Raw genomic sequence first — 23,001 nt, forward strand, 5'->3', positions numbered from 1 at the left:
GCTTGCTTAAAGAGCGTTCTCTTGCTCTCTCTCTCTCTCTCTCTCTCCCTCTCTCTCTCTCTCTCTCTCTCTCTCTCTCTCCCTCTCTCTCTCTCTCTCTCTCTTTCTTCCTCATCTAACCATCTCTCTCATTCTCTTTCTGTATCACCATCCATCTTTTATCTCCTCTCTTACTCATCTCATCCATATCTTCTTCTTTTTCTCTCTATCTTTCTTCCCTTCCCCTCTCTCTCCCCCTTCTCCATCTCTGGTTTGAAACTTGGTTCATTTTTCAGGTGTTTTTGTTTTGTCAGTAGTAATTGGTAATGCCCAGTTTTTGCTATAGATAATAGCTTTTAAAGACTCTGCTGCAGGCCCTCTTTTGATAATGGAACTAGTAGTGTGTCATCCTTATAGAGAAGGCATGTATTATTGGTACAATTGAGAAGTCCAGAAGATGTACATTCAATTCTACAGCTAGCTCAGTGATGAATCTGTTTAACAGCTGACTTGTCTTGAATCCATGCCTAATGCATCTACCCTGTCTCCAAAACAAACAACTTGTATGTCCCTGGTATATATGTTTCATACAAGGAAACCTTGCCTCTCTACACCAATAATTTTAGCAGCATGCCTTCAAGCCAGATGGAATCTTAAGTATTGAAGTCAATAAAACATTCATAATCTTTCCACTTCTTGATTTATTTTATGTACATAATGTTCTGTCATAGATAAGGGTACAGAGATTGCTGATGCAATCGGTGGTTCTAAATTCTGTAAGGAAGTCTACTTGAATGCTCTTTTTTTCCATATAAAGTTCACTAATTTAGTTTTTAGAATATTACCGAATAGGTTACCAAGGTCACACCGATGATCCTTGAGTTATTTGAGCATTTTATCACCACTTTATGTCCTGGGGGTTGGCAATCCTTGATTCCGTTCCAAAGGAAAACATTATCTCTCCATCTCTCACTCTCTCTCTCTCTCCACCCCTCTCTCTCTCTCTCTCTCTCTCTCTCTGTCTCTCATCTCTCATCTCTCTTTCTCTTGCCTCCTGCTCCCCTCGGGTTTTCCCCACAGGCGTGCTGATCAGGTCCCATGAATAGCCTGTCAGCTGTTCCATTAGCGGGGCTCTAATTTAGCAGCGGGCGTCTGCCAGCCGCCGCTAATGGCCTCTCCCGAGCAGGTGCGCTGCCATTGGCCGGCGCCGCCGCAGCCACCGTGTCAGCAGCAGGACAGCACACCTGCGCATCGCGCCGCGCATCACGTCCTGTCACTAACCATTACCCCTACCGGCTCATCGCCACCCGCACACAGCCGTGAACACGCGCACACACACACACACACACATACACACATACATACATACACACACACACACACACACACACACACACACATTTACACACACATGCACACACACACACCCTGCCAGACCTCACCTCCCAATGACACACACACACTCCCCAGAAATATCCATGATGACACACACACACACACACACACACACACACATATATACACACTGTGCCAGACCTTACCTCCCAATGTCACACGCTAACACACACACTAGACATGCTCTTCTCACCTTCAACAAGGCACACAATCACCCCAGACATCTGCAGGGTCACACACTTCACCTTGAGTGGCGCGCTGAGTGAAAACATTGACGTTATTAGCTACACCTCATAAACAGACAGCTTCCTCCCTGCAATAAGTCACACAGCCAAGTGCAACAAGACGCAGGCCCGCTGAGACCACCATGCCACTTTCTCAACAAGACACTCACACACAGATATACACACACACTCTGTCACACACACACACACACACACACACACACACACACACACACACACACACAGCTTGACCATCACTTACTAGCACGCTCCTCATGTGACACACCTCCCTGGAAATCACACCTGTTTCGCCCATGCATCAGAAAGGGCTCATTTCACACACACACACACACACACACACACACACACATGCCTGTGTTAGCAGCCCCCATCCCCCTCAGGTACAAACTCCACTTCCAATGGATTGGTGCTTCGCATGCATAAGGAATAAGGCCATCTTCCCATTTGCATTGTCCAGGTGTGCTGAAACATGCACGAGGCGCACTGAATCCCACCGCGTCTCTCCTCGTGTGCATCAAAAGAGGAGCGTTTTGGAGGCGCCCTCTGTGTCCTCCTGCGAAAGCGTCGCTCACCACAGAGCTGCTGGACTGGGCTTTTTTTTTTCTTCTTCTCCTACTGACAGTCGGTGAAGCCGTTATTTGTCTCCATGCAGAGAGCTCCTTTCACCAGCGAAAGGTCATGCATGAAATGCTCTCAACAGGCACACCAGTGACAAACATAATAATGCGCCTTTGGCGGCAGTGGCGGTGGCTTCTCATACGGAAGCGGACCGCCTCACGACCCACCTCCGGTCATCCCCCCCCCCCCCCCCCCCACGCAGGTACCGGCTCCTCCGGCTGTCCACCCGCCCTTGCGCGCCGGCGGCAGATAAGACCGTCAGACTCGGGAACTGTGGCGTGTACTCGTTTGTAGCCGAACAAGCTGGCTTGGCGAAACTGTGTATGCGCAGCGCGAAAAGACAGTTAAGTCTGTTCAGACCTGCGTAGCATGCACCAGACGTGACAGGAGGTCTGTCCTACAGGATATGCTGGTTGGGTGGCTGTGTCCATACAGTGAGTGCAGCCAGGGGCATTACTGTTGGGAATTTCAATAACGGGTCGTATGCAATGTTATATGGGTGGCTAGACACTAAATAGGTTGTGGGAAAACAGTCACAGGTAAGACACCTGGGGGACGCGCTTCTCTCTTCCTTCTTTCCCCTCTACGCTCTTCTCTCTCCTCTGTCTCTCCTCCTCCTCCTCTCTTTCTCTCTACCTCTTGCCCTCGCTGTTGCCGTGGCGGGCGGCGGTTGTTTATGTTCTGGTGGCCGTTTCCTGTGGGGCGTATAAACGGCGTGAAAAGGTCTGGCTGTCAGATGAAAGATCTCCCCGTGGCGCGGGGAGCCGAGGCTTTACAGAGCTAATAATAGAACGGGTTCCGCCTGTCAGCACCTGGCCGTTCCAGGCGGGGATTAAAAAAAGAAAGAAATATAAAAAAGAAATAAAAACGCATTTGTGCCGCCGCGCGCAACTCAAGAGAGGCTTTGAGAAAAGAGCGTATGGGGGGGGTTGTTGAAATGTGTGTGTGTGTGTGTGTGTGTGTGTGTGTGTGTGTGTGTGTGTGTGTGTGTGTGTGTGTGTGTGTGTGTGTGTGTGTGTGTGTGTGTGTGTGTGTGTGTGTGTGTGTGGTGTGTGTGGTGTGTGTGTGTGTGTGTGTGTGTGTGTGGTGTGTGTGGTGTGTGTGTGTGTGTGTGTGTGGTGTGTGTGTGTGTGTGTGTGTGTGTTTGCGTGTCCATGACTGTATGTGAATGTGATGGAAAGAGAGAGTCTTATACCTTGAGGCTTTGGTTTGGATCCTGTCCTATTAGATCACAGTAGGGGCTGCAGATTGATAGGAGAGACCACAGTAGACCAGCTTTGATATTGGGCTGTGGAACATTTCTGCTTGATGTTTAATTGAATTCCTCCCCTTACATGTACAATCTCCCCCAAGATACCTGTCGTAACAAGAACTAAAATGGAAAGACTTTCAGAACCCTAAAGGCTCACGTAGTGGTTTTGGGCAGTTAGAACACGATCCATTGAACAAGCTGGGACAAAGAGCACATCTGCCCCTGTCCAAATTCACAGCCTTGAGCCCTTTTGGGTCTCGGTGCCGAGAGTGCTCCGAGAGAATCCCGTTCTCATCCCGCTGACTTGAGCTCTTTCCCACAAGCCCTCTCTCTCTCTCTACGCCCCTCTAAATCTCAATTTGCCCGTCTCCAGCCGAGTGCGCGGCTCAAGCCCCTGGAATGAGAGAGTGCCTCCTAAGCATGTTATATTCATACCTGGCTGCAGGCATTGATGCATGTGGGACAAATCTGGCCACTTTCGCTTCAGCCGAAATAGTCGGGTCAGAGCCAGTGAGAGGAGAGCTTTCCGTCTAGACTTTCACGAGAGCCAATTACAGCGCAGGCTTTTTGTCCCCCTTCGGGGATCCGTGATCCAGAAAGAAAGTGCCGCCCCTGGGGGCTTCTCTTTGAAAACCAACAGGAAGACACCTACCGTCCCCCCCTCCATCCCCCCCCCCTTTCCCTTAGTGTCTCTATGTGAGTGTCTCTCCCAAGCTGTCATTAGAGTGCTAATAGGTAGAGGCGGTGCGAGGAGGGTTTTTGTTTGTCGCTCAGCAGCATGCTAGCGCTGCTCTCCGGCCCGCGGGGCTCTAGAGGAGTTTAAAAGCTCTTTTATGAGCAGAGCTGTTTGGCCCTGAGTGGGTAGTGCTAGCGCTTTTACTGCCTTCTCGGCAAGACGCTTAAGAGGCTGTTTTATACCTCCTACAGTGGCACCTCGTCATGGCTAGTCATTTTACTGCCTCCCCCTGGCATTTAGAGCAGTGTGTGTGTGTGTGTGTGTGTGTGTGTGTGTGTGTGTGTGTGTGTGTGTGTGTGCGCGCACGCTCCTGTGTGTGTCAAGTAGTGGTATGAATAACTGAGTGTATTTAAACAAACAACCTACATTCATGCTCTTATGCAAACATGCTGTTTGAGTATATGTGTCTGACCAGTTAAAAATAAACTGTGTTGGAAAGTACCTGTTTGTATTCGGGAAATGTGTGTGTCTACAGTAAGTCCTTGAATTTCGTGTCATGGTTTTTGATGTTTCAGGAGTACCTGGATGTTTTGAGTCGGCCCATGGTCCTGGCAGGTACCCCAGCCAAACAGGTCCAGTGGACCAACGTCTACCAGGATGCTCTGGTGAGAGACCCTACCGCCATCCCACACATCTCCACACGTACTGTACTTCAGCAGAATGCTTTTCGTCCTTACCAACAGGCACACACTTCCAAGCAAGAGTTTCGCAAATTCAATTATATCTATCGTTCTGAAATCAATTACACTGCCAGTCAGAGAGGAGGCTTTTCTTTTAACCCCAGAGCATTTTCATTATATTGTTTTGTATAGATAAAAACAGTACTATTGCAGACTAGGGACGGCCCTCTCAGACTTGCAAAGCAACTAGTAATTAGCCAGGCATTCATTTTAATACATGTCCAGCTTTAAGAGTAATGGGAGCAGTAGTTATACTCTGGAATGTTCTTACCTCGGAGAGAACTGATGGGGCTTCGTGGGCTGTGTGTGCCTGGATGAGGAGGAGTGGTTCTGGTTGTTGCCGTGGTGACCAAGCTGAGGCCGTGGCCGGCGCCATTGTGCTCTTCCTCCTCGGCCCCTGTGGCTCTGAGTGGTCAGCCCCTCCTTCGTCTCCGTCTCAGTGACAAGAATGTCAATGTTATTTATTTATTCATTCATTCATCAACGGTCATTCATTAGAATTGGCTTTTTTTTTTGCTTTGTCATTGAGACTGTTTTAGCTTGCTCTGTCTTTCTTGCATTTAGTCTCTCTTTTCTACATGCGCACACACAGGCACGCACGCACACACACATACACACACACACACACACACACACACACACACACACACACACACACACATGCTTGGTCCCCTTATCTTGTTCCATTGATATGAATATATATGCGTTTGAAGATTATTCTGCTCTATGAAAATCTGTCCATTTTTTTACCCAGTGCTTCCTTGACTGTCTCCTTTCAACCCTGTTTCCCATTATATTCAGTTGTAACAAAAAATGCTGTCTTGAAATTGTAATGGTAAAGTAATGAACCACTGGCTCTTCATAGGGCCTGGGTCTGGTCATCACTGGAACTGTGCCGGTCTTCAACCTCACTGCTGATGGATCGCCGCAGGTAAAATGAAACTCCTCTGGCTGCACAGCTAATTGCTTAGAAGGCAACTTGATTAATCAAACACATAAGTAGTTCCCTTCTCTAATCTTCCTCTGCCCTCAGACCAGTGTGTTCAGACATGGACCGGTGTCCTTCAGCAGGGCCGTGCAGACACAACCTGCTATTTATATTCTTTTCTTAACGCTTAAGGTCGTTTGGTCAACGTTGTGTAGTGCCTTCGACACACGCGCTTATGAATTAAACATATCAATTCATTACTAAGTCGATGTTGTTCCAGGGAAAAAATTCAGATTGCTCTATAGGTTGATTTATGACATTGAGAACAAGAAGGGTGCAGCAGCACCCAACCTGTGGCGAATGAAGTGGAGCAGTGACCCCTAGTGGGCATGTTAAGAACTTTGTTTCCTCCCAACACTGTCTGTCCAGAATCAGCTGATCCTTGGAGTAATGGGCGTGGACATAACACTGAATGAGATCCAAGCACTCACACCTAGATACAAGGTACCCGTCTTAATGCTTCATACACTTGCACAACCAAATCATCAAATTCCAACAAGAGTAACATGCAAAAACGGAAATCTTGACTGTCTGTGAAGAAGCCTGCTTTCACAATAGATTATATGTTGACATGTCACTGTTATAGCTGTCAAATGTACACGCACATGCTTGTATCTGACAAATGGTTTTGCTGGGACTATGGATGTTGCTGACATTGGTTTCTCTCCTCACAGCTTGGGGCAAATGGATACACATTTGCCATAGACCCTAATGGCTACGTGCTTTTGCATCCTAACCTGCAGCCTAAGGTAAGAGGGACCCCTCTGCTCAGAGGATGCACAGATAGAGGCAGGCTGCAGCACAAACATGGAGAAAGTGTTTCCATGTCTAAGTTAAAGGGACACTTCACCGATTAGCATTAAGCTTTGTATCTTTAGAAAACCAGTCATGTTTTTGAATGGTCGTGCATCATTCTCTCTGTTTGCCTTGAGATGGAAGAAATACAGATTTCAATGAAACCCATGAGTAGGACTTTCTGCTTCAATTATGTAAAATGATGATTTTTACATCATTGAAAGCAGGAAGTCCAACATTGAAATCCGTATTTCTCCCATCTCAAGGCAAACTGAGGGAATGATGCACGAACATTCAAAAACATGACTGGTTTTCTAAAGATACAAAGCTTAATGCTAAACGGTGAAGTGTCCCTTTAAATGCATAGCTCTCTAAACAGTGTGTATTTCATGGCGTAGTTCATAAATTATCACAAGTCACAACATAGTCCCTCGTTATGTTTATAGTTTCACCTGTTCTCCCTTCGAGTATCACTCTCTCTCTCTCTCTCTCTCTCTCTGGATCTCTTCATTTCCTCTGATTGATGGATATGCTTAGGCGTGTGTGGCATTGACATGTGTCTGTCTGTGTCTGTTTATCTCTCACTCCTCTCCTCTCTGTCTCCTCACTCCCCCTCTCCTCTCCTCTCCTTCTTAGACCATTAACTTCAGAGAACCCGTCACTCTAGACTTCCTGGATGCCGAGCTTGAGGACAGCCAGAAAGAGGAGGTTAGAAAACCTTCACTGCATCTTGTTTTTAGTTAGTTACAGTCTATCCAGTTTGTTTAATTCAGGTCAGTTGTCTGGACTTGAGGATGTGTTGTGCTTTGGTCAGATTTGTGCTAGTGGAAATTTCCACTGATGAGTAACTCCATCTCCCTCCTTTGCCTCTCTCTGTGTCCTCTTTTGAGTCATCCTTTTTTCCTGGTGTCTTTTTCACGTTTTCTTTCTGTCTCCTTTTTTTCTCTCCATCTCTCTCTACCTCTTTCTGTTTCTCTCTCTCCATCTCTGTTTCTTTCTCCATCTCGTTCTGTTTCTTTCTCTCTCTCCCTGTTTCTCTCTTTTTTTCTCCATCTTTCTCCATCTCTATCTCTTTCTCTCTCCATCCCTCTCTCCGTCTCTCTTTCCCTCCCCACCCTGCAGATCCGTCGCATGATGATTGATGGTCGTGCTGGGAGGAAGAAGATAAAGACGCTGATTAAGTCGATAGATGAGGTACGTCAGCCCCTTTTTTCAGTGAGCGGGTCCAACTCCCATCCCCAGAAGTGAGCTCACATCACTTTTGATATAGCGTCTTCTTCCACTGTGAATCACACTTGCATTCTGCTTACATTTCCACCGAGTTATATGCATCGGATTACGACTCCAATCACGCCAGCTGTTCTCACACAGTCGCAGAAGTGCATTACAGTGGTACACAAACGGCTGGTATTATAAACGTCACTGGATGAACTGTGAAATGTCATGCAGTCCTTTAAGGTAGTGGCTGATGATAGACGTGAAATGTCAGCCAACCCTCTATCCCACCTCCCAGTAAACAGGCTCTTTTTTTACCCTTCTTGAGGGGCCTTGTGAGAAGAAGAGGAAGACCTTGTGTGTGTGTGTGTGTGTGTGTGTGTGTGTGTGTGTGTGTGTGTGTGTGTGTGTGTGTGTGTGTGTGTGTGTGTGTGTGTGTGTGTGTGTGTGTGTGTTGTGTGTTGAAATGCAACTGTGGATATATCATAATCAGAGCCCTCATCTCTCCATATAGCGGTACATTGATGAAGCCTGGAGAACTTACATCTGGACCCCTGTGGATGGAACAGATTACAGGTGTGTGTGTGCCTGTGTGTGTGTGTGTGTGTGTGTGTGTGTGTGTGTGTGTGTGTGTGCATGTGCATGTGTGTGTGTGCGTGTGTGTGTGTGTGTGTGTGTGTGTGTGTGTGTGTGTGTGTGTGTGTGTGTGTGAAGTATATTTTAGTAGTTTATCAACACTATACTTCTCCTTGAGGTTGGGTCAGATGTATGCCCATAGAGTCCTCATTGTGATTATCTGACATGGCACCGTGCCAGCTAGCCTCATTAAGCTATTCCTCCTCCTCCTCCCTGCAGTCTGGGGCTGGTTGTGCCCTTCTACAGCGAGAGCCACATCCGGGCCAACCTGAGTGACCAGATCCTTCAGGTCCAGTGTGAGTACCGCCATCCACCCCCTCCCTCTGCACAAACCTTTTCTCTCTCCTTTTTATCCTCCCAAAAGGTGTTCCAGATCCCCTTTTTCCGCACAAGAACTTCCCCATCCTTCGTCCAAGGCCATTTTGCAAATGAAGCTCCAGCTTTGGAGTCTTGAGCTGGCACACGATCGCTCTGTTCCTCTCTCTGTTTCTCTCTCTTTTTTCCGTTTATTTCCCACTCTTTCTCTCTTTTTTTTTCTTTCGGTGTCAGTCTCTTTTTTACCTCTCTATCTCTCTGTCTTGCTCTATCTGTCTATGTTGGTGGTTCCAGTGACAGGACATAACGGGAGTGCAAGTATCTCGCTGCAGACACACACAAACTCCCTCTCTCCCCTCCTCCTCTTGTTTCCATCATGTGCCGTAACTATGGTGATTTTTCTTCCCGTCTTTTCGGTGGAAGAAAATCCCTTGAGAAAAAGGACAGAAAGGTGAAAGCGGTGGTTTTTTGTTCCTATTTGTTTATTTCTTTGTTTGTTTGTTTGTTTGACTGAAGAAAACGGAGGTGAAAATAATGGTGATCGTCTGCTATTATTTTTCTTTGCCAAAAAAAATGCTCTCGCCTTTTCTTCTTGAAACCATGCAATGATTCTGAAGCAGTTTTGTGTTTCAATAAAGAGTGAAAACAGGCATGCTTTTCACCAGTTTGATTCACTTGAAACTGTTTTGATTTGTTTTTTAAAGGTTTTGTCCCTTTTGAACTTTTGTTAAATATTGTTTCATTCCTGTGTGTCCGTGTGTGTGTGTATGTGTGTTCTGTTCAATGTGACGAGCTTTGGAATCATTCAGAAAATCCGAGCTTCAGACAGTGCTCGTGTCTAGAGTACTGTCCTTCATAGACACTATGTTTATTTGGTCTGGAATGAGAGAATCTCCCTTTCTCTCTTTCTCTATTACTTCTTTACTATCTCTCTTTCCTCTCTCTTTATCAGTCTCTCTCTGTCTCTCTGCCTCTCCTCTCTCTCTCTTTCTCTCTCTCTCTCTCTCTCTCTCTCTCTCTCTCTCTCTCTCTCTCTCTCTCTTCCAGACCAGGGTGTTCCTCTGTCATTCTGATCCACGTGTTTGCCTCTCTTCCTGTGTGTTTGTTTTGTTTTGAGCGTGCCGCTCGTCACGTGTCTTCATTAAAGAGATCTCTCTCCTTCTCCTACCTTTGTTGGATCTCATTCGATTTCTTTGCTTTCCCTTCTTTTGTACGATTCTCTCACGTCGATGCCATGTTCCTCACTTATCTTTCAGTTCAGCTATTCTGTTTTCATTTCCATTTTGACTGGATCAAGTATCGTTTCCGTTCTGTTTTTGTTTGTCTCTTTGTTTTGTTTCGTTCTGTTCTGAGAAAACAATATTTTTATTCAAACAGTCAATTGAATAAAATATTGTCTGTGACCTCCCCTCCCTATCCCACCTGCCCTTCCTTGTTTCTTTTCTTGCTCCTTCTCTGATGGATCCTCACAGTGCCATGGTCACACGCCAAGGGCAAGTATACTCCATATTGGTCCATCTCCCTGACCCCCTCACCCCCACCCCCCCACCCCACTCTCCGCACCCCTGCTCTTGTCCTGAGGTCCCTCCTCCCCTCCTTCACACCCTCACCTGTCCCAGCCTGCTTGCCTCCTCTGGTCCCCCTCTCCTCTCCTCTCCTCTCCTCTCCTCTCCTCTCCTCTCCTCTCCTCTCTTCTCCTTTCCTCTCCTCTCCTGTCCAGCCACTCACCCAGCCTCCTGCTCCCGCTGTGCCCCACACTTCTATATATTCCACACTAACTGCCTCTCTCTTCTCGCTCTATACTTCTATCTGTGTGTCTCTCTCTCTCTCTGTCCAAATCGCTCACGTGCTCTCTCTCTCTCTCTCCCTCACACACACACACACACACTGGATCACGTTACAACAAGTTGTCTCTCTCTCTCTCTCTCTCTCTCTTACCTCCTGTCCTCAATCCCAGCCTGTCTGGTGTTTCAGTCCCTCTCTCGGGCCACTCTACTGTCTCCCAGAGGATATTAAGAGCTTTGCCGTCTGTGTTTTAAATAAAGAAAGAAAGCTTTGTCCTTGACGACTTAACCTTCATACCCCCCTCCCATTGTATAGTAGTCTCTGTCCAAATGTCTCTCTCTCTCTCTCTCTCTTGCTCTCTCTCTTTCTGTCTGTTTTTCTGTCTGTCCTTCCTCTCTCCCCCTCTACCTCTTTTCAAAAATGTCCTTCTCCTCTCTACAAGTAGGCTAATTCTCAGGCTTCTTTAATCGGGCTGTCAAAGCCCACAATCCAGGTTGCTGAAACTGTCCCGTGTTAGCGCAAGTACTCAAAGTTGTCATCTAATCCTCGGTGGGGGGTGGGGGGATTATGCTTCTCTCCAAACTATGTGGTGTTTATTCCTTAGAGATAACCAATTTCAGAAAGCAGACAGAATGTGTAAAATGGAGATAGAATAAACTACTGCTACATTAGAGTGATGATCGCAGGATATGATTTTGTGTGCTCAAAGGTTGTTCCAGGTTAGGCTCCAACTATTACCCAAGAAGAGATTTTGTTTAGTTAGCAGTTGTTTCGGCATCATAAATGCAATATCATTCCCTTACTCATTAATGCACATTCGAAGAAGCATTATTGACAAGACAAGTTGTGAAATTAAATTATAGAATTACAGTTTTCTCTTAGTGATAGCACATACTCTGTTAGCCATGCTGGCACAAAAAAAGGAGATGCACCCTTGTCACCCCAGTCATGTCAACTGAGTTGCTAGATGATAGCTAGCCACAGTCATGTCGGCAATGACTATAGACGCTAACCAGTCACTATTGATCATAAGTACAAGTACAAGTCAGGTAACTTGAACTTGGATAAGTCTAGACAAGATGAGCAGAATGGTTAGACCCTTAGGTGCATGCCAGCCCAGCCATTCGTGTTAGCTGAGGCTATAGAAGCTAGCTGACTAAGCAGTTCCTCAGGGCTCTGTCTCCGGTCCCCTCCTGTTGTCTGAGATTGGTGCGCATTGTGGCGGCCAGCTCACATGTCGTCCTCCTGTGCCCCATGTCTCCATTGGCTTGATACCCGCCATCACCCCTCAGGCAGCCATGGCTGCAGCCCTCTCATTTCCTCTAAATTCTGACCCGGAAGTGCAAGGCATTGTGGGCGGAACACTACCTGGGCACCATCTTAAAAGTTCAAGGTATGATGCAGGTGTTTAATTCTCATGTGTGTCTTTACATTCAGTAGATGCTGATTTTTGCGTCCTCTTCTATTTGATTCTATTATGGGGTCGTTTCTGTGATGATGTAGAAACCTTCAGAGTTGCCCCTGACTAAGCCCTTCACAATGCAGTGCACTTCCCCTGATTGCGTGTCTGCTGGAGCCAGCTGCCCTCTGCCTACCTGAGGGGTGATCAGCTTCATCAGGACCCCTGCGCCACCCACCTACCCTGCAACAGTTGGCCATGTTGATGCCCGCTTGTGGAAAAGTACGGGAAACCGCACACTGTTTGTGACTGGGAAGGTCCGATAACTCGCTTCCTGCTCACTGTGTAATGTGGCAGAAGTCAGTTCTCCGACAGTGATGGAGTAAAACAAACTAAATTTCCAAATTAGACAAACAACTGCTGTACCCAATTTGTCTTCCAAAATGGAGATGGATGAAAAAAAAAAAAAACATTTATCTGAAATTGACGAGAAAGAAAGACAAAGTCCACCCGAGCACCATACTGGCTAACGCTAGTGTTCTCCCCCATTGACTCCTCCGTGTTGCTATGGTAACCGTCCCCGTTGCGTCCCCCCTGCACTCCCTGAAGAGCCACCGCTGTTCTCCCAGAACCCCCCGTTCCGTTCCGCTCCACGCGCACCACTCTTCCCGGATAATTTTCCCCCTTTCTGTTGCAGATTTTGAGTCTCTGCTGCCCAACAGTTTTGAGTCGGAGGGCCATGTGTTCATTGCACCCAGGTAGCTGTGCTCTGTGTGTGAAAGCTTGCCTCCACCACCTCCTCCTCCTCCCCTTCTCCTCCTCCTCCTCATTCTTCCGCCCCATATGGTGTTGTTCTGTGCTGGTCTCTTGGTGTTTGTGTGTGCGTGTATTTGTTTGTTTGTTTGTTTGGTTGTTTTTGTTTTTTTGTTTTGTTCATTGCTGTTGTCTTCAGTCCATTTTTCCCCTCTGGCCCACTCCAATCCCTGCACACTTGTAGTGTAGCCAACCAGTCCCCTTCAGACTCACACATACTTACATACTGTCGCACAGATGCACGCACACACACACACACACACACGTGCACCTGCAAGCACACACACACAAACATGCACATACACACACACACACACACACATCGCACACATGTTTGTGTGAGTGTAAGTGGGTGGGTGGGTGTTGGTGTATGCATTCATATGTTGTGTGTTCTGTCTCCCTATCTATGGTGATGATGTCTGTCAGCTGGATTTGTTGGTCATATGCAGTACAGTGGGGGAGTGGATTGGTACACTTGTGTGTATTGTTTATGTTTTCTTGTGTACTGTTTACCTGTAGCTGTATTGTTTACAACTAAAAGAGTTGAATTCTTTTAATTCTGTATGTTGATGTGCGACCTCTACTCATCCTCCCTCTTCTACTGTTTCCATCCATCCATTTTTTCATCGAACATTTTCCATCTCTAACCTCAAGCATGTTTTGCATGTGGCCTGCAAACAGTGAACAGTGAGCACAGATTGATAATGATTATGATTATGTGTATGGCTTTTGTCGTTTATGCCTGTTGTGACTTAAATTCTGTTACGCTGTGTGTGTGTGTGTGTGTGTGTGTGTGTGTGTGTGTGTGTGTGTGTTTGTGTGGGTGGGTGGGTGCGTGTACCATGTTGAATGTTTAAAGGTTAAAGCAAAACCTGTCACAAAACAGGTCTGTGAAGAAGTGTGGAGCTGATGTGGAAGTGTGTGTGTGTGTGTGTGTGTGTGTGTGTGTGTGTGTGTGTGTGTGTTTGTGTGTGCGTGTGCATACCCATGGGTTGGGAGTGAGAGAGAAAGAGAGAGAGAGAAAGTGCATGAGAGACGAAAAAACATGCGCAGGCTATATGCAACTCAGCGAACAGGTGTCATACTGTATGCATGTGTGTATATCGAGTGTCTTTTGTGATTTGTGTGTGATTGTCTTGTTTTTTTTTGTGTCTAACTCCTTGAGGATTATCCATGTATTAAAAACCACACACGCATTCTCCTCAGGGAATACTGCAAAGACTTGGAGCTTTCTAGCAACAACACAGAATTCCTTCTGAACTTTATCGCCCTGATGGAGAAAGTCACTCCAGACTCCAAACAGTGTATGTTTTCAGATTACATTTTCAAGCATTCAAGCGATTTTAGACCCAAAGTTGTGTTTTCACCACCGAAAAAAGTCAAGTTGTTGTGGGGCCATAACATAAACTGACTTGGTCTTCGTTTACAGGTGAAAATTTCCTTCTCCATAACCTGATACTGGACGCAGGAATCATTCGCCAGCTTGTGGAGAAAGTGTGGAAAAATAAAGATCTAAAAACGTAAGTCCTGCACACATATATAACCGTCTGTGTCTGTGTCTGTGTCTGTGTCTGTGTCTGTGTCTGGATGTGCATGATAACCTTCTGTCTTCTTGTTTTGGTAGATATGGCTTCCTAGCAGTCTTTGCCGCCACGGATGGAGGGATCACGAGAGTCTTTCCCAATAAGTGAGTTACAGAAACATGCACACAGTCCTACTGGGGCTGGTTAGGGCTTCGGGCTTGTAACCGGAGGGTTGCCGGTTCGATCCCCGACCAGTCCACGGGTGAAGTGCCCTTGAGCAAGGCACCTAACCCCTCACTGCACCCCGAGCGCCGCTGGTTGGGCAGGCATCTCACTGGGTTAGTGTGTGATTCACCTCACTGTGTGTTCACTGTGTGCTGTGTGTATTCACTAATCCGGTTGAATTGGGTTAAATGCAGAGAAACAAATTTCCCTCACGGGATCAAAAAAGTATCTATTCTATTCTATTCTGTTCTATACTGTATGCGATGAACTAGTGCTACCTCACCATGTAAGCTTTGATATGCTACACTGGCAGATTTCCTTGGAGGATAGACTGGGAAACCCCTTAGATCTAGTCAGAGTCACTTATGCAGGGATACATAAGTACTGTATATACCAACATCTCTTTCAACTTTCTGAAATTAGACGAGGAGAAAATTAAAATGCTGGTGCTGTTTTGTTCCTAACAACTGGATTTTATTTTCCATCTTGTCATCCTCCTCTTTCTCTCAAATTATTTGTTTTCTCACACTGTATAAATCTATCCATCTGTCCATCCATCCATCCATCCATCCATCGGTCTCTCCATCAGAGCTGCTGAAACCTGGGAGGAGGACCCAGAGCCTTTCAACGCCAGCTACTACCGCCGCAGCCTGGACAACAAGGGCTACATCTTCCGAGCTCCTTACCGCACAGGTGAGCGCTCGAGTGAGGTGTTAAGTGGACGGGCTCCCAGACTCGGCCTCGCTGACGGGCACTTTCCTCGTCATTCCGCACTCTCTCAGCAGACTGACGAGGCGCTCAGAGAGGAAGCGATATGTGCTGCACATTGCCGCTGGGTTCAGTGCAAAAACAATGGCCGCCGCCGCGTGACGTGGTCAAAGTCCGGCGTTGTTGACCTTTGACTGCGGCGTGCGGCAAGGGTCAGCTGAGCGGCGAGCTGCCGCTTGAGCTGCACTTTGCTCACCGCAGTGGCACACTATTCTTGCCACGCGCGACATCGAAAATAATATGTTTTAGTCTTTGGCCTTTGTGTACTTAACGTGTGCCTAATGTGTCGTGTGCTTCAAACTCACTCAGCTACACCCAGATATACAGACAAAAGAGAGGGGTGATGTCAAAATCTTTCTCATCACTGCTCGTGCACAGAGGAAGGTGTTTCACAGAGGAAGACGAGCACTTAACACAACGTCGCATAAATTCTGTTTAAGTCGGATAGTAAAATGCAATCCATCATAAGAGTCTGTCATTTTTGTAAAAAGTAGGATTGTGTGATCTCAAACAAACAGGATGCGTGGAACCAATCAGTGAAAACAATTGTGAGGTAGCACCTACCAGTTGATATAGTATTCTTGTACTGCATGTACTAGCCTACTGCAGAGCGATGGACAGCTGGTACCACCTGGCTGTGTAGGCTACAGGACATGAGGAAAAGGTTATGTGAAGCCAAATGGGGGTTATTGTACAGTACCCGTCACTGTAAGGGCAGCATCTGCTGCATGGCCTGGGCACGGGAGCACGGCATGAAATAAAAACAGGGAGAACAGCGTGGCTCCTGGCCAGCATCCGAGCCCCCTGTGGGAACCCACTCCTGTCCGCTGAAATGAACCAGTTGGTGGGTCCATGTGTGTTTGGGGAGGCAAGGGGTAGCCTGCGGCTGCTCGTACCACAGAGGTACACCTGCTGGGGCATTGTTGAGATATCGATGGCTTTGGTTAGTTCTAAAAGGACGGTTGCTATGGCCAAAAGCCAGTCGTTAGTTCCATCTCTCCCGTTGTCAAGCAATGTAGCCTAATAAACGTTAGCTCGCATTGCGTCTGGTTAGGATGATTTTAGCTTTGAAACATCACTAGCTAAATCCAACTAGCTAAAATCCACCTTCGTCATATACTATGTTCTGAGTGTCTGTATTTCAGCTTAGATGCAACGTGACAGTTCGTTTAAAACTTCACAACTTCATATTTATTATTATAAGTTGATTATCGTGGGATATTTCAACTCATGGAACGTCTCTCGGCCAATCAGAAACAAATAAACAGCTCCATAGAACCCAATTGTTGTATAAAACCTAATTTGAATATACTGTATACTAGCCTAGTCATACCAAACCCTCGTACTAATATGCTGTAGGGAAGTGAAAATTGAGCGGAAGCTTACGGAGGGCTATGCCAGGCTAACTGTATACATGATCTGGATATGTATGCTTTTTAGTTATTTAATAATAAAATAAAATAAAATGAAAGGATGAGATGGAAGGTTTTGCAGCACAGTGCAAAGGCAGACTCTGTTACTTTGTATCTGAGAGGTGTACGTGCGTATTTGATATCTAAAGGATTTTACATGATGTTAAATGATGAATTGCTCCCCTTGGCTGTCATGACCTGATCCCTCATATGTTGTAAGTGAACAGGCCTCTTGTCCTCGGTGGATTTGTGGAGTGGTCATGCAGGAGTGCTTTGTTTGGGAATGTAATACATGTAGCTCTCCTGCCCTGCAGCCAACGACGAGTTCCTGGACCCGGAGAACGACACCATCGGCATCCTGGTCAGCACAGCGCTGGAGATCCCTGTGGACGCCAAGAACTCCAAGACCATCAAGCCCGCAGGTGAGTCACTCAGCTGGAGTTGCTCTCTCTCTTTCTTTCTCTCTCTCTCTCACTCTCTCTGTCTTTCTCTCTCTATCTTTCTTTCTCTCTCTCTCTCTCACTCTCTCTGTGCTCTGAGGCTTTGCGATGGAGAGATGAGACTCCACCAGCTGTGACGGCACTACAGCACACACGCACACACACACACACACACACACACACACACACACACACACCACCAGCTCTAAATCAGGTCTCAAACTCAGATGTGTTGCCATCGGGGATGGAAAGATATCATCAGCTGTTCTACTGGGGGTTTCATCTCTGCAATAGCATTAAGTCCCTGACTTAATTGAACACTCAGAGCTGTGTTGAGTTTTGCAACCTAGGGCAGGCATGGGTCATTTCACATCTGATCTTACTGGGAACTGGAATAGCAGACATTTGTCTAATGAGAGGGGGATGTGCACGCACTTTTTGGGTAGCACTTTTTTTAAATGCAATAAAAATCGACTTTTTGCATCGGCTACAGTGGTGTGCGAGTTCCGTTCCTCCTGACTGCTGAATATTCTAATGAGAGGGGGGAAACGTTTCAGCGTCTACATTTGTCCTGCCTTGTTTCTCTCGTTGTCCAGTGCTGGGCGTGAAGATGGACCTGGAAGCCTGGACTGACAAGTTCAAGATGCTCGCTACCAACCTCACAGGAACGTCTCGCCCCAACTACCCTTCGGTATGACTCACTAGTTTGGACATGCATCGATCACACAACTGAGTAATATCATGTACACACACACACACACACAAACGCACGCACACACACACACACACACGCACACACGCACACACGCACACACACACATCAAATATGTAGTAACTGTGTCCCACCACTTCATAGTCTGCCATAACAGATAAATCTGCTTGTGTTTCATTTGCTGTAATTGATCTGCAATGAGTTACACTGTGGTGCCTCTGTTCCTGATAGTGTGGATCCAATGGCTGTGAAATGGACTGTGAGGCCAATAGTGAGGTAAGACATAATATAAATGACATCGTTGTTAATATTTAATTAATCATTGTTAATATATCGCTTTTATCGGTAGGCTTTTCAACTTTATTTGAAACTGTTATTTTTAACTGATGTAGAATTCAGAAACTGTAAGTCTCTTTGGACGTATGAGTCTGCCATATACCATGACCATAAGCATAACATAACGTGGGCCACTGAATTGTACTCAGTGCTCAGCTGACCCCTGCTGGACGTCTCATGCTATGGCACTCTTGTCTTGCTTGCAGGACCTCCTATGCTACCTGATCGACGATGGTGGATTTCTGGTCATGTCCAATCAGAGAGATCACTGGAATAAGGTAAAAAAATCCAACACTTGAAAAGTCCTTTAATGTCAGTCCAAGCTACTCTGACTGTATACGTGACGGTTTTTGGTGGACCTCCAGACTGTGTTCACGGCAGAGAGTGTGGTCAGGGTGTGGTTGTGTCGTGGTCAAAGCTGCTCACGCGTCTCCTCTGTTCTGGCCCTGCAGATCGGCATGTTCTTCAGTGACGTCGACTCCTACCTGATGCACGCCTTGTACAACAACTCCTTCTACTACCGCAAGCAGTCCTACGACTACCAGTCTGTGTGCGCCCCGGTGCAAAACAGCAACACAGGGGCGGCCCCTCGTGGGGTGTTTGTGGTGAGCTGTGGAAGAATTTTGCAGCATAATGGTGTCAGTGTGACCTTGCACGTTGCATGGCATCCTGTGGAGATTTGTAGAAATAAAACTGTTTGTGTTTTCAGATTTCCAACTAATATTTTCAGATTTGACAAATACTTCCCCCTTTGGGTTATTGATATTAGCCTCTGCACTGACAGAGAGTTAGACACCAACATTTCGTCACAAATAACCTAAGAATCAGTAGGAGTTGATGGCAAAATAAGGCTTTTTCGTTTTTACAATTACAGTTTAGAATTTTATATAATGTAAAGTCAACACCAATGTCATCCGTAACATTAGTAACACCATAACACTAGTGTCCTCTATTCCTTTCCATTCATTTCATCATAGACATACAGACTTGTTTTTGAAAAGCTCTACACATGTATGCTTCTTTTTTCTCTTAGAAAAGTGAGAAATTGGTAACCGCTGAAATATACAAATTAGCAGCAGGCTTTGTGTGGGATTAGCAAGGCGGGTAATGACTAGTTAGAAAGCCAACTCTCCGGACCAGTGGTGGCCATTCCTGTCTGCTGACTTTGTCGAACCTGTTGCTTTGTGTTTGTTTAGCCAACCATCGCTGATTTCCTCAACCTGGCCTGGTGGACATCTGCAGCAGCGTGGTGAGACCCCGACTGCCCCGACGACTCCTTTCATCGTGCCATCTTTTCTTGCTCTTCCTTCATGGACTTAGTCGTCTCTTTGTCGATGCATTGAAAGACCTAAATCGCTCAAATACAGAATGCTAAATGTAGAGCAGCTTAGCTGTAGAAAGAGACGAATTTACGTCCATGACACTTAGAGGTTGACTGTGGGTGATCCACAATGAGTAAAGCCATGCAATAATAATTTTATTAGGTTTTATAAAAATGACTCAAGAGGCCATCAAGAATATTGTTGTGTCTCAAGATAATGTGAATATTACAAGAGGGAACATTACAATAGCAATGTTTCTGTACTAGACATGTGCATAGGACGAATACAAATTGAGCACAGACCCCCATCCAAATGTTCTGAATGGCATCATTTAAAGTGTCTGAATTATGTTTCCTCATTAACATTGTAATATGTTTGTATGAGAGGGAAACATCCATTTACTAGTGTCCATGCATCAACAAATTCATTTAGCATAATTTTCTACTCAACATACGATACCTTTCTGAATAGATTCAAGTAAGCAAGCTGATTACCTTCCTTTTACCTTCCAGTATTAATTTACACACACATCATTTCTGTAATGAAAATGACTTTTGGATGGCTGGTATCAAATTGATGCATTTGAAGGGTTTGGTTCCAAAACACTATATCCTCCATTTCAATGAATTTTCAGACCATCAACATCATATTTTTCAAGGTTGTTTTCCAGGTAATTTTAGCGGAACTGCAATTGGGTTATTTGTTATTTGATTCATCTTTACTCAAAACAACACAACTGCAACGTTATTGATATTAACAGAAATGGCCAATTAAATAACATGTCTATATGAGATGTAGTGTTTTGACACCAAACTCTTCATTTCTATCTTCTATATGTAGAAATGTCATTGTGATTCATGTATTGTAAGTAATTTAAAGTAACTTAGATATGAAAAACTATGTGAAGATTATATGATTTAGGATGAGGCATTCATGGATCATCTTGGGCATTTGTAGGGACTACTAGGCACAAGCTGTACTTTGAGCCACACAATGTATCATGAAATATTACTTACCTTACTTTCTTTAGACCTGCAGCCTCATCCGTTACTGTAGCTATCCCAGCCTGATGCCATGGAACGTCACATCACCCTAGAGATACGGTATAGACAAGACAGCAGGGGTTCAGAATTAGTAGCGATCTGGCAACTGAAGGGTTTTTGATTCGAGAGGCAATGCCAGAGTGCTGACTGACCATTTTTGTGTTACAGTACACTCTCAGGGTCCAGCTGCTGATGTGTGATGGACTCTCTGTGTGTGTGTGTGTGTGTGTGTGTGTGTGTGTGTGTGTGTTTGTGTGTGCATGTACTGTATTTATGCGTACGTGTGTGCGTGCGTATGTATGATGTGTGTGTGTGTGTGTATCTGATGCCTCTGCTGAGCCGCTGTGTGTGTGTGTGTGTGTGTGTGTGTGTGTCTTGGCAGGTCTATGCTGCAGCAGATGCTGTATGGGGTGGCCTACCGCAGCTGGTTTGTGACAGGTGAGCGTGTTCAGCTGAGGCCCTGTCTGCTCCGCTTTACTCTCGGCCGACATCTCACTCTCTCCCGCTAAACCAAAGAGACTCCTCACACTCCACCTCCACACCTCCACACCTCCTCACTCCTGTTGTTTGTGAGATTGGAGATGGGGGGAGGTGTGAGACACAGATAATGCATAGAGAAATGTGCATTTCTCTGTCAGAAATGCTCTGTTTGTGTTTGTGTTAAAGTCCACCGTAACAGAGTTAGCAAATATACAGTATTTTGTCAATTGTGGTTTCTCTGCTATTATCTTCTGTTCACCATACTTGTATATGTCAGAGCCTCTCTGACACATAATTTTATGTTATAAGTAAGATGTCTTCAAGTGTTGTATATATGTGTGCGTGTGTTTGTGTGTGATCGTGTATACATCGCAGATACGGTGGATGCGGATGGGATGGAGTTCAGAGAAACCAGCTGTGTGAAGATCCAGACTCAGTTCTATTTCACCAATGTCACCAGCTCTTACAACACCCTACAGGACTGCGGCAACTGCTCCCGGTACAGTTACTAATCAGTCATATATGCACACACACACACACACACACACACACTCACACTTACACTCACACTCACACTCACACTCCACCCGCACTCCACCACCACCTCCACCACCAACAGAATACACACACACACACAGCGCAAAAATATGATTCGGTTCACAATTCATGATAGACAAACATTCAAGCAGTTTTACCACTCCCTCCTACACTACACTGATAACATTCTGTACAACAGAAATGTGAATGGAGGGTTTTTTTTTTGTCTGTGTCTAGGTTGTTTCATGCTAAACGGATAAACAACACCAACCTGCTGTTTGTGGTGGCTGAAGTCATGCCCTGCAGCTCATGCGAGATTGAAAAGCTCTCTCAAGTGGAAGTCGACTGTATCCTTTTGACAGCAGTATACACTCCACAGAACTTCACAGCGACTCTCGCATAACTGTGCTAGGGGTTTTCTAACCGTATTGATTTTATGGTACAGTGGGATACCTGCAAAAGCTCTCATTGCACTGATTCTCACATCGCACATTGTACATTACAGAAAAAAGCTGTTGACATGTCTAAGGGCTAATAAGTCCTGTCTGCTAGCTGAGCTCTGCGTCGCTTGCTTTTGTTTGCTTTGTGAGTAGGAGTATGAGATAAGGTACCTTGCATCTCCAGTAAAAGGTTGCAAAACTCAGAGGAAAGTTTCTGGAAATGTCTCCACATTTTCTTTCCCGTTTTGCAATCCTGATCTGTAGCACATGCCTTGTGGTTTAACTTGTATGTTCTTCTGTGTACCAACTCCTCCTACAGTAATTCCCTGCGTATTGGCCGCATTGTGTATAAGCCACAGGACAGTGTTTTATGCAAGCTAAAAGAAACAAAACCATATTAACACCATATTAACTACCCCCGTGTATTAACCTCATTATTGAAGACATTTTGTATAAGCAAAATCAAGTCGTGGCTAATAGTTGTGAAATTACAGTAGTGAAAACGTTACATAAAGACATGCTGGCATGTCATGTGGGGTTCCTTAACTTCGCTGCCCCCAGTCAAAGAGGAGGATCCATGTGATGTCCTCGCTACGGCGCGGTATCGAAAAGGCCCCAACAGCTGTTACGACTACAACACGGCGGTAAGTCCCAAATACTTGTGTGGTGTTTCTGATCACCGGGTCACAACTCTCACATAGATGCGCACACACACAAAAAAAAATTAGCAGTATACACTAAAAATGTACATTTAGAAGAATTAAATGCATTTGTTAAAGATGGTCCCTCCATTGCAGTGCAAGTATTGTTTAAAAAAAAAAAAAAAAAGAATCCAGCGTACATACACAGTCTTGGCTCTCTAAGTCCAAAGCAAACATAGCTCCAGAATTTACCGACTGTACTTTGAAATGA

At 45.7% G+C, this 23,001-nt stretch overlaps 1 protein-coding gene across 1 annotated transcript in view; it reads left to right on the forward strand.

The window, feature by feature from the left end:
* cacna2d2a (calcium channel, voltage-dependent, alpha 2/delta subunit 2a) overlaps window positions 1-23,001 on the forward strand; it is a 237,236-nt gene that overhangs the window by 209,480 nt on the left and 4,755 nt on the right. The window contains exons 16-38 of the mRNA XM_062546222.1: window positions 4,741-4,830; window positions 5,771-5,836; window positions 6,263-6,337; window positions 6,568-6,642; window positions 7,325-7,396; window positions 7,811-7,882; window positions 8,418-8,479; window positions 8,759-8,835; window positions 12,736-12,796; window positions 14,058-14,155; window positions 14,281-14,371; window positions 14,476-14,538; window positions 15,189-15,292; window positions 17,094-17,201; window positions 17,816-17,910; window positions 18,163-18,207; window positions 18,474-18,545; window positions 18,720-18,872; window positions 19,464-19,516; window positions 21,015-21,070; window positions 21,488-21,611; window positions 21,887-21,996; window positions 22,651-22,733. Of these exons, the coding sequence (XP_062402206.1) occupies window positions 4,741-4,830; window positions 5,771-5,836; window positions 6,263-6,337; window positions 6,568-6,642; window positions 7,325-7,396; window positions 7,811-7,882; window positions 8,418-8,479; window positions 8,759-8,835; window positions 12,736-12,796; window positions 14,058-14,155; window positions 14,281-14,371; window positions 14,476-14,538; window positions 15,189-15,292; window positions 17,094-17,201; window positions 17,816-17,910; window positions 18,163-18,207; window positions 18,474-18,545; window positions 18,720-18,872; window positions 19,464-19,516; window positions 21,015-21,070; window positions 21,488-21,611; window positions 21,887-21,996; window positions 22,651-22,733 (1,905 nt within the window). The remainder of the gene's footprint in view (window positions 1-4,740; window positions 4,831-5,770; window positions 5,837-6,262; window positions 6,338-6,567; window positions 6,643-7,324; window positions 7,397-7,810; window positions 7,883-8,417; window positions 8,480-8,758; window positions 8,836-12,735; window positions 12,797-14,057; window positions 14,156-14,280; window positions 14,372-14,475; window positions 14,539-15,188; window positions 15,293-17,093; window positions 17,202-17,815; window positions 17,911-18,162; window positions 18,208-18,473; window positions 18,546-18,719; window positions 18,873-19,463; window positions 19,517-21,014; window positions 21,071-21,487; window positions 21,612-21,886; window positions 21,997-22,650; window positions 22,734-23,001) is intronic.

The sequence above is a fragment of the Sardina pilchardus genome, chromosome 9, assembly GCF_963854185.1.
Source record: "Sardina pilchardus chromosome 9, fSarPil1.1, whole genome shotgun sequence".
Taxonomy (NCBI): Eukaryota; Metazoa; Chordata; class Actinopteri; order Clupeiformes; family Clupeidae; genus Sardina; species Sardina pilchardus.